The 13,886-nt window shown below is 42.0% G+C and overlaps 3 protein-coding genes and 2 long non-coding RNA genes across 5 annotated transcripts; 2 read left to right on the forward strand and 3 right to left on the reverse strand.

Moving 5' to 3' along the window:
• Positions 1-1,579: 1,579 nt before the first annotated feature.
• Positions 1,580-2,312, reverse strand: LOC117189127. The gene is made up of 2 exons (XM_033394158.1): positions 2,233-2,312; positions 1,580-2,177 (listed from the first exon to the last, which is right to left on the reverse strand). The coding sequence occupies exon 2, from the start codon at positions 2,042-2,044 to the stop codon at positions 1,616-1,618; it is 429 nt and encodes a 142-aa protein (XP_033250049.1). The 5' UTR covers positions 2,045-2,177; positions 2,233-2,312; the 3' UTR covers positions 1,580-1,615.
• Positions 2,313-3,605: 1,293 nt separating this feature from the next.
• On the reverse strand, positions 3,606-5,698 carry LOC117189132. The gene is made up of 4 exons (XR_004473203.1): positions 5,279-5,698; positions 4,855-5,220; positions 4,545-4,788; positions 3,606-4,489 (listed from the first exon to the last, which is right to left on the reverse strand). It is a non-coding gene; the product is annotated as an uncharacterized LOC117189132 (long non-coding RNA).
• Positions 5,699-5,890: 192 nt separating this feature from the next.
• On the forward strand, positions 5,891-6,815 carry LOC117189122 (vesicle-associated membrane protein-associated protein B/C-like). The gene has a single exon (XM_033394150.1). It carries the CDS (start codon positions 6,022-6,024, stop codon positions 6,763-6,765), a length of 744 nt encoding a protein of 247 aa, XP_033250041.1. The 5' UTR covers positions 5,891-6,021; the 3' UTR covers positions 6,766-6,815.
• Positions 6,816-9,507: 2,692 nt separating this feature from the next.
• Positions 9,508-11,599, reverse strand: LOC117189131. Its single transcript, XR_004473202.1, has 4 exons — positions 11,180-11,599; positions 10,756-11,121; positions 10,446-10,689; positions 9,508-10,390 (listed from the first exon to the last, which is right to left on the reverse strand). It is a non-coding gene; the product is annotated as an uncharacterized LOC117189131 (long non-coding RNA).
• A 321-nt stretch (positions 11,600-11,920) lies between these two features.
• On the forward strand, positions 11,921-12,670 carry LOC117188713 (vesicle-associated membrane protein-associated protein B/C-like). The gene has a single exon (XM_033392969.1). It carries the CDS (start codon positions 11,921-11,923, stop codon positions 12,668-12,670), a length of 750 nt encoding a protein of 249 aa, XP_033248860.1.
• The last annotated feature ends 1,216 nt before the right edge of the window (positions 12,671-13,886 follow it).

Raw genomic sequence — 13,886 nt, forward strand, 5'->3', positions numbered from 1 at the left:
GTCGACTTAAAATATCACCAATTCCCCATTCATCTGTTCCCACGCCAATTCTTTCCCACAATCGTAGTTTCTGTCCAAATTTGTATTTACTGTTTAACGGTTTTTTTTTGTTTGTTTTTGCATTCCTTTTTAGTTCCCTGTTTAACGTTTATATCTGTTCAAATATTTTCGTACACGAATATCGAAAGAAATTATTAATAAATAAGCCTGTTCACTGCCAACGGGCCCCAAATATCCAGACTGACAGAATTTCCAGAGACTCCGCAACGGTTGGCCTATCGATATATTGATTGTCATCGCCAAGGCCAATCGAAGGGGAAGCTGAAGCTTCTTGAATTGGAAAAATCGCTATTCCCGGGTTAAGGACTGTCTCTCCTTCGAATGTACCTCTTGAATCACATTTTTCCTCGAATGACATACATTTTTATACCCGATACTCAAAATGAGTATTGGGGTATATTAGATTTGTGGTAAAAGTGGATGTGTGTAACGTCCAGAAGGAATCGTTTCCGACCCCATAAAGTATATATATTCTTGATCAGCATAAATAGCCGAGTCGATTGAGCCCTGTCTGTCTGTCCGTCTGTCCGTCCGTCCGTCCGTCCGTCCGTCCGTCCCCTTCAGCGTCTAGTGCTCAAAGACTATAAGAGCTAGAGCAACGATGTTTTGGATGCAGACTTCTGTGATATGTCACTGCTACAAAAATATTTCAAAACTTCGCCCCGCCCACTTCCGCCCCCACAAAGGACGAAAATCTGTGGCATCCACATTTTAAAACAAACGATAAAACCAAAACAGCAGAATCGGTGAGTATGACCATATCTTCTACAGTGCAAAATCTGAACCAGATCGTATAATGATTATAGCCAGAATCAAGAAAACAATTTCATTCTTTCTCGCTCTGTCTCTCTCTAACACACAGGTTTCATGGTCGGTTTTGTCAATTGCAAAATATGAGTTCAAGGATCTCAGAACCTATAAGAGCCAGAGCAACCAAATTTGGTATCCACACTCCTGTGATATCGGACCTTGACCGTTTCGTGTCCGAATTTCGCCACACCCCCTTCCGCCCCCGCAAAGGACGAAAATCTGGGGCATCCACAAATCTCAGAGACTATTAAGGCTAGAGTAACCAAATTTTGTATCCGCACTTCTGTTAGATCTCACTATAAATCGTATATCTCAGAATTTCGCCCCACCCCCTTCCGCCCCCACAAAAGACGAAAATCTGTTGCATCCACAATATTGCAGATTCGAGAAAACTAAAAACGCAGAATCATAGATAATGACCATATCTATCAGATTGCTGAATCTGGATCAGATCCAGATTCCTTCCAGATAGCCTTGAGCGCAATTCAGCGATTGATCGCTTTCGAATACAATTCCTCAATCGCCCACAAAGATCTCTGCTGCATTGGTATCGGTTGGAAAATTGGAAAACCATCCATTAGATGCTCTCAAACTACCTCATTTGGAACCCAAGTGGTTGATCCACCCATCTACAATCCAGTAAAACTCTATAATATAATGGCGTTCCCTTTTAATTGAAGAAGATTCAGTTTCCCCTTGATATATTTAGGTCGCTTTTCGTTTTCTGTAGCAGTTTGTCCACATCTCAGGCGAAATAAAGGCGCCGAAATGCTTTGCGCAGCTCCCGATTGCATGTGGGGCAGCGGGGGCTTTGAATGGTCGCCGTCAACCACGATAGGCACGGCTCGCAAAGGATATGGCTACATGCTGGGGCCATGGCGCAACCATCGGTGAACTTCTTTCGACACACGCTGCAGAAAGGGTAGGAAAGCTTCTCTGTATTCTCTTCATTGGTCTTCTGACGCTTGGCAGCCGATGGTCCAGCTTGATCGTCGTCTTCAGTATCGGGTTGAGTGGATTTGCCCAGTAGCTGAATCAATGGTTGTCCGCCAGTCGATGCCTGTGTGGTTGCCACTCCGCCAGTCGATGCTTCTCTGAATCTCACTACTGTAGTAGTTAGTTTGCGCATTGTTTCGTTCGATGGGAACGATATCTTGCTTTTCGTATTTCCCATTTTGTAAAACACAAGAAACTTTTACAATTTTTGTAGTATTTACGACACAAGCTTCTCGACCATCGTGGAGAACGGTGTGTCCAAAGATTTATATCAAAAGATACGCTATGCCCAAGAAAAACTTAGAAAAATGCTGGAGAAGATGTTTGTTTAATTGTTGGATGATGTTCACCATCTCCACAACTTACCAGCGGACTATCATTCTAAGGCAAAATGTTAGTTTAAGCTAAATCACGAACGCCTTAGCCAACCCAACCTAACCCTCGGGGTCCACTTAAAATATCACCAATTCCCCATTCATCTGTTCCCACGCCAATTCTTTCCCACAATCGTAGTTTCTGTCCAAATTTGTATTTACTGTTTAACGTTTTTTTTTTTATACCCGATACTCAAAATGAGTATTGGGGTATATTAGATTTGTGGTAAAAGTGGATGTGTGTAACGTCCAGAAGGAATCGTTTCCGACCCCATAAGGTATATATATTCTTGATCAGCATCAATAGCCGAGTCGATTGAGCCCTGTCTGTCTGTCCGTCTGTCCGTCCGTCCGTCCGTCCGTCCGTCCGTCCCCTTCAGCGCCTAGTGCTCAAAGACTATTAGATCTAGAGCAACGATGTTTTGGATCCAGATTTCTGTGATATGTCACTGCTACAAAAATATTTCAAAACTTCGCCCCGCCCACTTCCGCCCCCACAAAAGACGAAAATCTGTGGCATCCACATTTTTAAAGATACGATAAACCAAAAACGCAGAATCGTAGAGGATGACTATATGTTCTAGAGTGTAAGATCTCAACCAGATCGTATAATTATTATAGCCAGAATCAAGAAAACAATTTCACTCTTTCTCGCTCTGTCTCTCTCTAACACACAGGTTTCATGGTCGGTTTTGTCAATTGCAAAATATGAGTTCAAGGATCTCAGAACCTATAAGAGCCAGAGCAACCAAATTTGGTATCCACACTCCTGTGATATCCGACCTTGACCGTTTCCTGTCCAAATTTCGAAACACCCCCTTCCGCCCCCGCAAAGGACGAAAATCTGGGGCATCCACAAATCTCAGAGACTATTAAGGCTACAGTAACCAAATTTGGTATCCGCACTTCTGTTAGATCTCACTATAAAACGTTTATCTCAGAATTTCGCCCCACCCTTTTCCGCCCCCACAAAGAACGAAAATCTGTTGCATCCACAATATTGCACATTCGAGAAAACTAAAAACGCAGAATCATAGATAATGACCATATCTATCAGATTGCTGAATCTGGATCAGATCAGATCATTTTTATAGCCAAAAGGAACAAATCAATTTGCACTGGCTACGCAGCGCCCGACGTCACGCTCAGACTGATTTTCTGTCTCTCTCGCACGCACTCCTTGTCGTGTCGTTTAATATTAGCGGCGTCTGCCGGAGGAGAGCCATACTGACTTAGTATCGGGTATAACTGTAGAGTTGCGGTCTCCGCAGCAACTCACAACGTTCCCCCTCGTTCCTTTTCGCTTTGCATACTTTTAGCTCTATTTTATTCATTTTATTTCCATTTTATATAATTTATTTTGCTTTGAAAGCCATATTGTCTTACTCGTACACTCTTGACTGTGAGGAAATGAGCATTGTTATGTCAGGGAAGCACTCCAGACCCTCTTGCAGTTTTCGGGATTTTGATATGACCATAAAAAGTAAAAGGAATAAAGGAAAAAAAGGCAAAGAAGTACATCCAAAAAGGAAAGAAAACCCTGCTCCCACTTGAAAGCGACATTGAGGCCCGTCTCCATGGGAATACCCTCGTCCTCTGCTGTCTGGAGGGTACTTCCTTCCCTGCCTCTACAAGGGGCGACATGTCAACGCAGCTATGCCTCTTGGATGGGGCACGTGTGCTCCGGCATGGCACAGGAACTCGAAAGGCATTTCACGAAATTCCAAGGCAAACAGCATGCAGAAATTGCATTTAGATGTGCGAAGAAAATTGCTAAAAATATTATTTGCCTTTGAGGGAATTTCGAAATGAAAATGTTTATCTCTAAAACATAAAGTGCATTTTCTAACTTTACGTAATATAATACTCGTATCCTGTGTCAAAAGTCAGGAACAGAAAACAAAGCTAAAATCTACAATGAATTGTTAATGGCCTGAATGCAGGACCCGACATCTATCGATGGAGAGGCTAACAAGTCCAGGGAATTTCCTACAAGCATTTACATCTAGCACATACATCCCAGAGATCCTTGACATGTCGAATTTAAATGTAACTTATTTATATCCGTTTATGTGGGTCCGCTGTCATTTAAATTTTGCTCATTAGGCCTTATTTATGATAAGTAGGACAGCAGCTCATTTGTGGAAGTCAGGGAAAAAATGTTGATGGATTTTGTGGTTTCAAAACCAGAGGCAATATTTCTTTTATTGCTGGGTGACTCTGGGCATCAGCTTGGTGCATTTTTGGCCCTGTAAGAAAACCAATAAAGAAATATACGAATCCCAGTACGAATATGATACGCACCGAGTCCGGATACGATTCGGCGCGGTAGCTACGTGAAAACATGTGACATATACTGTAAGTAGAAGATCAATGTCCAGGTTGCCCGTCCCTTGAATGTCTCTATGGATGACCAGAAAGAGCTGCGTTTCATTGGTGTGGACACTGGTACGCTGATCGCCTGATCCGCATTGTTATATCCATTGTGCTGAGATAGAAGGCCAGTGGGGAAAGAAGCCGTGTGATACATCCTGGGATTAATGTGCATCTGAAAGGAGGAGGATAGATAATGACGAGGATTCTGGCAGCCAAAGGTTAAAAGTTCACAATATACCTTGCTGCAGGCCGCAGAAATTCCCCTCAACACATTATTCTGACCATCGCTGACACCGTCCCGATAAGAGACAATGTGCTCGGAATAGCAGTTCCAGAACTGACGACTCCATTACCCCGATTTCCTCCAGGGCAGAGGCTTGCAAGTGATATTGTATGTTGTATGAAGCCCCGAAAGGATTATGGGAGGCAGCCAACCCCCATCACACTGGGTGGCGTCCCGAAATTTGGAATATAACGAACACCAAATCACATTGGTTTCGTTTGAAATCCTGAAAGGAATCATATAGGTCACGGCCATCCCTGTACATCCGTATTACAGCCGTCTAATCTAGGAAACATTGACTATATGCCTTTTAGCAAGGACCTGCAAGGAGAACATTCAGATCTCTGTGGCATGCCGAGGTCAGCACCTTACAACTCACGTGTTCTTTGAAATCTTGCACCTGATTGTAGGCCGAGGGCACGGCTTTGGAGCAAAGAATTTCATACGATCTCAACTGTTGCCCTTGTTGTTGTCCACTGTTGTCCGTGTGTATACAGTGATGAAACAGTTCTCGCCAAATCCAGAGCAATCACTCAACGAATTTAACACGAAATTGAATATAAAACGAAATGAAGAATATCAGCAGGCTTGGCAACTCTACTCAGCTGTGTTCTTGTGTTCAGTGTTGTAAGCCGTTTAACTGTAGACATCGATAAATAAAACATCGATGAATATATTAAAAATTGCTTGCTACAAACCGCGTAAAATGTGTAAAAAAAATGAATTTTGGTATCTAAAATACATCTTAGGTATTCGAGCAGGCACAATTTTTGAACCACTGTGAACTACCATGGCCCTAAATGGGTTAAAATTTAAATAAAAATATATATATATATATATATATATATCTGACGTATATATAGTTTAATTATCCATGTATTTATTAAAATATAGGTATTTAAGTAAAAACATCCAATAAGACGCTTGTAGGGTAAATCTAAAAACATCGATAGTGGAGAAAAAACATCGATGGTTGAGAAAAAACATCGATGACATCTCAGGCTTACTACATCGCCATCATTTTCTTTTCGCCATTTCATCTCAGAAAGTTTTTTCGAGCACATTGTTTCTTAAACCAAACCTACAAAAAAGGACAAAAATTCCGTAAACCAAACTAAAAAAATGGCAAAGAATATAGAGAACATAATGATCGTGGAGCCAGCTGATGCGCTGACTTTCGAAGGGCCGTTCAACAAGCCCATCAAGCGCAATCTGGTTATTCGCAGTCTCGTCGATAAAGATATGGCGTACAAGCTGAAGACAACCTCGCCACGCCTGTTCTTCGTTCGCCCTAACATCGGGATAATTGGTGCCAAGTCGTCGGTCAGCATCGAAATTTTCATGCCTCCGACACTGCCCCTCTATCCGGACCCGTTTATGAAGCGTCACAAATTCCTCATTGTGGCTGGCGAAGCTACTGAACCCGTAGGGGATTTGCAGAACTTCTTCAAGGATCTGGAGCCGGCCAACGCCTGGGAAGGCAGGGTCCACTGTGAGTTTGTGCTTCCGCAGCCGGAGAATAACAACGGCTTCGAGGCTAGCATTTTGGACGAGTCGATCCGTCACACTGTTGGTGGAGAGCCCATGGAAGACTTGGAGCTCACGTACGACGCCCTGGAGGTCAGCGTTCTGGTGGACATTCTACAGGAAAAGGTTGTTAATCTTGAGCAGGTGCGTCTGGAGTTGTCTCTGCAAATCGAGGAACTACGCGATTCTGCTAAGAAGGGGCAGAACGCCAAGAAAATTCTGCTACGCCAGCGCTCTACCTTTTTTATGTTTTCGTCCGCATGTGTCGCCGTTGGTGCCGTCTTTTTTTTTGGTAATTTTGGCAAAGACTTCCTAAACCTAATTAAGAAAGCCTTTTAAGGAATTGTTCTGTTACAAGCGAATAAAATATGTAATTGCTCTCCCCTAAATGAATTTCTATTCAATTTTTGAGTATTTTGTCATAGAAAATTCGAGAAATTCTCATACATACAAAAACTTAAGGTTTTTGCAGAGTCACCTCATGACGTCATACAACAAAAAATTTAAATGGCGGCTTTCAGAGGCGGACTTACAGCCAGTTTTTTTTTAAATCTTCAATCGATTGGTTGTGACTTCATAATAGTTTTGTTAGATCTGTAAAAAATATCGTATCGGTCAGATATATATTTTTTGGAAAAATACACAGGCCGAATGATTTTTCGTTATATGTAAACGTACAATAGCATTGTCAAAAATATCAATTTTGAATAGTTTGATCTATTTTCGAGCTCTGGAGAATCTTAAAATATTAAATATCGATAGGCAAAAACTGTGTCAATAACGATTGTGAAAAGCTGCAACCAGCACTCGGCTATCTGTCTTGGCACTTGAAAAATTTAGAGTTCGTATCGTTTGCACCATTTCGCATATAGACACGCCCGAGAAATTTGTTGTGAACTTCTTTCGACACACGCTGCAGAAAGGGTAGGAAAGCTTCTCTGTATTCTCTTCATTGGTCTTCTGACGCTTGGCAGCCGATGGCAGCTTGATCGTCGTCTTCAGTATCGGGTTAAGTGGATTTGCCCAGTAGCTGAATCAAGGGTTGTCCGCCAGTCGATGCCTGTGTGGTTGCCACTCCGCCAGTCGATGCTTCTCTGAATCTCACTACTGTAGTAGTTAGTTTGCGCATTGTTTCGTTCGATGGGAACGATATCTTGCTTTTCGTATTTCCCATTTTGTAAAACACAAGAAACTTTTACAATTTTTGTAGTATTTACGACACAAGCTTCTCGACCATCGTGGAGAACGGTGTGTCCAAAGATTTATATCAAAAGATACGCTATGCCCAAGAAAAACTTAGAAAAATGCTGGAGAAGATGTTTGTTTAATTGTTGGATGATGTTCACCATCTCCACAACTTACCAGCGGACTATCATTCTAAGGCAAAATGTTAGGTTAAGCTAAATCACGAACGCCTTAGCCAACCCAACCTAACCCTCGGGGTCGACTAAAAATATCAACAATTCCCCATTCATCTGTTCCCACGCCAATTCTTTCCCACAATCGTAGTTTCTGTCCAAATTTTTATTTACTGTTTAACGGTTTTTTTGTTTGTTTTTGCATTCCTTTTTAGTTCCCTGTTTAACGTTTATATCTGTTCAAATATTTTCGTACACGAATATCGAAAGAAATTATTAATAAATAAGCCTGTTCACTGCCAACGGGCCCCAAATATCCAGACTGACAGAATTTCCAGAGACTCCGCAACGATTGGCCTATCGATATATAGATTGTCATCGCCAAGGCCAATCGAAGGGGAAGCTGAAGCTTCTTGAATTGGAAAAATCGCTATTCCCGGGTTAAGGACTGTCTCTCCTTCGAATGTACCTCTTGAATCACATTTTTCCTCGAATGACATACATTTTTATACCCGATACTCAAAATGAGTATTGGGGTATATTAGATTTGTGGTAAAAGTGGATGTGTGTAACGTCCAGAAGGAATCGTTTCCGACCCCATAAGGTATATATATTCTTGATCAGCATAAATAGCCGAGTCGATTGAGCCCTGTCTGTCTGTCCGTCTGTCCGTCCGTCCGTCCGTCCGTCCGTCCGTCCGTCCGTCCGTCCGTCCGTCCGTCCGTCCGTCCCTTTCAGCGCCTAGTGCTCAAAGACTATTAGATCTAGAGCAACGAAGTTTTGGATCCAGATTTCTGTGATATGTCACTGCTACAAAAATATTTCAAAACTTCGCCCCGCCCACTTCCGCCCCCACAAAGGACGAAAATCTGTGGCATCCACATTTTTAAAGATACGATAAACCAAAAACGCAGAATCGTAGAGGATGACTATATGTTCTAGAGTGTAAGATCTCAACCAGATCGTATAATTATTATAGCCAGAATCAAGAAAACAATTTCACTCTTTCTCGCTCTGTCTCTCTCTAACACACAGGTTTCATGGTCGGTTTTGTCAATTGCAAAATATGAGTTCAAGGATCTCAGAACCTATAAGAGCCAGAGCAACCAAATTTGGTATCCACACTCCTGTGATATCCGACCTTGACCGTTTCCTGTCCAAATTTCGAAACACCCCCTTCCGCCCCCGCAAAGGACGAAAATCTGGGGCATCCACAAATCTCAGAGACTATTAAGGCTACAGTAACCAAATTTGGTATCCGCACTTCTGTTAGATCTCACTATAAAACGTTTATCTCAGAATTTCGCCCCACCCTTTTCCGCCCCCACAAAGGACGAAGTCTGTTGCATCCACAATATTGCACATTCGAGAAAACTAAAAACGCAGAATCATAGATAATGACCATATCTATCAGATTGCTGAATCTGGATCAGATCAGATCATTTTTATAGCCAAAAGGAACAAATCAATTTGCACTGGCTACGCAGCGCCCGACGTCACGCTCAGACTGATTTTCTGTCTCTCTCGCACGCACTCCTTGTCGTGTCGTTTAATATTAGCGGCGTCTGCCGGAGGAGAGCCATACTGACTTAGTATCGGGTATAACTGTAGAGTTGCGGTCTCCGCAGCAACTCACAACGTTCCCCCTCGTTCCTTTTCGCTTTGCATACTTTTAGCTCTATTTTATTCATTTTATTTCCATTTTATATAATTTATTTTGCTTTGAAAGCCATATTGTCTTACTCGTACACTCTTGACTGTGAGGAAATGAGCATTGTTATGTCAGGGAAGCACTCCAGACCCTCTTGCAGTTTTCGGGATTTTGATATGACCATAAAAAGTAAAAGGAATAAAGGAAAAAAAGGCAAAGAAGTACATCCAAAAAGGAAAGAAAACCCTGCTCCCACTTGAAAGCGACATTGAGGCCCGTCTCCATGGGAATACCCTCGTCCTCTGCTGTCTGGAGGGTACTTCCTTCCCTGCCTCTACAAGGGGCGACATGTCAACGCAGCTATGCCTCTTGGATGGGGCACGTGTGCTCCGGCATGGCACAGGAACTCGAAAGGCATTTCACGAAATTCCAAGGCAAACAGCATGCAGAAATTGCATTTAGATGTGCGAAGAAAATTGCTAAAAATATTATTTGCCTTTGAGGGAATTTCGAAATGAAAATGTTTATCTCTAAAACATAAAGTGCATTTTCTAACTTTACGTAATATAATACTCGTATCCTGTGTCAAAAGTCAGGAACAGAAAACAAAGCTAAAATCTACAATGAATTGTTAATGGCCTGAATGCAGGACCCGACATCTATCGATGGAGAGGCTAACAAGTCCAGGGAATTTCCTACAAGCATTTACATCTAGCACACACATCCCAGAGATCCTTGACATGTCGAATTTAAATGTAACTTATTTATATCCGTTTATGTGGGTCCGCTGTCATTTAAATTTTGCTCATTAGGCCTTATTTATGATAAGTAGGACAGCAGCTCATTTGTGGAAGTCAGGGAAAAAATGTTGATGGATTTTGTGGTTTCAAAACCAGAGGCAATATTTCTTTTATTGCTGGGTGACTCTGGGCATCAGCTTGGTGCATTTTTGGCCCTGTAAGAAAACCAATAAAGAAATATACGAATCCCAGTACGAATATGATACGCACCGAGTCCGGATACGATTCGGCGCGGTAGCTACGTGAAAACATGTGACATATACTGTAAGTAGAAGATCAATGTCCAGGTTGCCCGTCCCTTGAATGTCTCTATGGATGACCAGAAAGAGCTGCGTTTCATTGGTGTGGACACTGGTACGCTGATCGCCTGATCCGCATTGTTATATCCATTGTGCTGAGATAGAAGGCCAGTGGGGAAAGAAGCCGTGTGATACATCCTGGGATTAATGTGCATCTGAAAGGAGGAGGATAGATAATGACGAGGATTCTGGCAGCCAAAGGTTAAAAGTTCACAATATACCTTGCTGCAGGCCGCAGAAATTCCCCTCAACACATTATTCTGACCATCGCTGACACCGTCCCGATAAGAGACAATGTGCTCGGAATAGCAGTTCCAGAACTGACGACTCCATTACCCCGATTTCCTCCAGGGCAGAGGCTTGCAAGTGATATTGTATGTTGTATGAAGCCCCGAAAGGATTATGGGAGGCAGCCAACCCCCATCACACTGGGTGGCGTCCCGAAATTTGGAATATAACGAACACCAAATCACATTGGTTTCGTTTGAAATCCTGAAAGGAATCATATAGGTCACGGCCATCCCTGTACATCCGTATTACAGCCGTCTAATCTAGGAAACATTGACTATATGCCTTTTAGCAAGGACCTGCAAGGAGAACATTCAGATCTCTGTGGCATGCCGAGGTCAGCACCTTACAACTCACGTGTTCTTTGAAATCTTGCACCTGATTGTAGGCCGAGGGCACGGCTTTGGAGCAAAGAATTTCATACGATCTCAACTGTTGCCTTTGTTGTTGTCCACTGTTGTCCGTGTGTATACAGTGATGAAACAGTTCTCGCCAAATCCAGAGCAATCACTCAACGAATTTAACACGAAATTGAATATAAAACGAAATGAAGAATATCAGCAGGCTTGGCAACTCTACTCAGCTGTGTTCTTGTGTTCAGTGTTGTAAGCCGTTTAACTGTAGACATCGATAAATAAAACATCGATGAATATATTAAAAATTGCTTGCTACAAACCGCGTAAAATGTGTAAAAAAAATGAATTTTGGTATCTAAAATACATCTTAGGTATTCGAGCAGGCACAATTTTTGAACCACTGTGAACTACCATGGCCCTAAATGGGTTAAAATTTAAATAAAAATATATATATATATATATATATATCTGACGTATATATAGTTTAATTATCCATGTATTTATTAAAATATAGGTATTTAAGTAAAAACATCCAATAAGACGCTTGTAGGGTAAATCTAAAAACATCGATAGTGGAGAAAAAACATCGATGGTTGAGAAAAAACATCGATGACATCTCAGGCTTACTACATCGCCATCATTTTCTTTTCGCCATTTCATCTCAGAAAGTTTTTTCGAGCACATTGTTTCTTAAACCAAACCTACAAAAAAGGACAAAAATTCCGTAAACCAAACTAAAAAAATGGCAAAGAATATAGAGAACATAATGATCGTGGAGCCAGCTGATGCGCTGACTTTCGAAGGGCCGTTCAACAAGCCCATCAAGCGCAATCTGGTTATTCGCAGTCTCGTCGATAAAGATATGGCGTACAAGCTGAAGACAACCTCGCCACGCCTGTTCTTCGTTCGCCCTAACATCGGGATAATTGGTGCCAAGTCGTCGGTCAGCATCGAAATTTTCATGCCTCCGACACTGCCCCTCTATCCGGACCCGTTTATGAAGCGTCACAAATTCCTCATTGTGGCTGGCGAAGCTACTGAACCCGTAGGGGATTTGCAGAGCTTCTTCAAGGATCTGGAGCCGGCCAACGCCTGGGAAGGCAGGGTCCACTGTGAGTTTGTGCTTCCGCAGCCGGAGAATAACAACGGCTTCGAGGCTAGCATTTTGGACGAGTCGATCCGTCACACTGTTGGTGGAGAGCCCATGGAAGACTTGGAGCGCACGTACGACGCCCTGGAGGTCAGCGTTCTGGTGGACATGCAAATTCTACAGGAAAAGGTTGTTTATCTTGAGCAGGTGCGTCTGGAGTTGTCTCTGCAAATCGAGGAACTACGCGATTCTGCTAAGAAGGGGCAGAACGGCAAGAAAATTCTGCTACGCCAGCGCTCTACCTTTTTTATGTTTTCGTCCGCATGTGTCGCCGTTGGTGCCGTCTTTTTTTTTGGTAATTTTGGCAAAGACTTCCTAAACCTAATTAAGAAAGCCTTTTAAGGAATTGTTCTGTTACAAGCGAATAAAATATGTAATTGCTCTCCCCTAAATGAATTTCTATTCAATTTTTGAGTATTTTGTCATAGAAAATTCGAGAAATTCTCATACATACAAAAACTTAAGGTTTTTGCAGAGTCACCTCATGACGTCATACAACAAAAAATTTAAATGGCGGCTTTCAGAGGCGGACTTACAGCCAGTTTTTTTTTAAATCTTCAATCGATTGGTTGTGACTTCATAATAGTTTTGTTAGATCTGTAAAAAATATCGTATCGGTCAGATATATATTTTTTGGAAAAATACACAGGCCGAATGATTTTTCGTTATATGTAAACGTACAATAGCATTGTCAAAAATATCAATTTTGAATAGTTTGATCTATTTTCGAGCTCTGGAGAATCTTAAAATATTAAATATCGATAGGCAAAAACTGTGTCAATAACGATTGTGAAAAGCTGCAACCAGCACTCGGCTATCTGTCTTGGCACTTGAAAAATTTAGAGTTCGTATCGTTTGCACCATTTCGCATATAGACACGCCCGAGAAATTTGTTGTGAACTTCTTTCGACACACGCTGCAGAAAGGGTAGGAAAGCTTCTCTGTATTCTCTTCATTGGTCTTCTGACGCTTGGCAGCCGATGGCAGCTTGATCGTCGTCTTCAGTATCGGGTTAAGTGGATTTGCCCAGTAGCTGAATCAAGGGTTGTCCGCCAGTCGATGCCTGTGTGGTTGCCACTCCGCCAGTCGATGCTTCTCTGAATCTCACTACTGTAGTAGTTAGTTTGCGCATTGTTTCGTTCGATGGGAACGATATCTTGCTTTTCGTATTTCCCATTTTGTAAAACACAAGAAACTTTTACAATTTTTGTAGTATTTACGACACAAGCTTCTCGACCATCGTGGAGAACGGTGTGTCCAAAGATTTATATCAAAAGATACGCTATGCCCAAGAAAAACTTAGAAAAATGCTGGAGAAGATGTTTGTTTAATTGTTGGATGATGTTCACCATCTCCACAACTTACCAGCGGACTATCATTCTAAGGCAAAATGTTAGGTTAAGCTAAATCACGAACGCCTTAGCCAACCCAACCTAACCCTCGGGGTCGACTAAAAATATCAACAATTCCCCATTCATCTGTTCCCACGCCAATTCTTTCCCACAATCGTAGTTTCTGTCCAAATTTTTATTTACTGTTTAACGGTTTTTTTGTTTGT

This window comes from Drosophila miranda, chromosome 4, assembly GCF_003369915.1.
Source record: "Drosophila miranda strain MSH22 chromosome 4, D.miranda_PacBio2.1, whole genome shotgun sequence".
Taxonomy (NCBI): Eukaryota; Metazoa; Arthropoda; class Insecta; order Diptera; family Drosophilidae; genus Drosophila; species Drosophila miranda.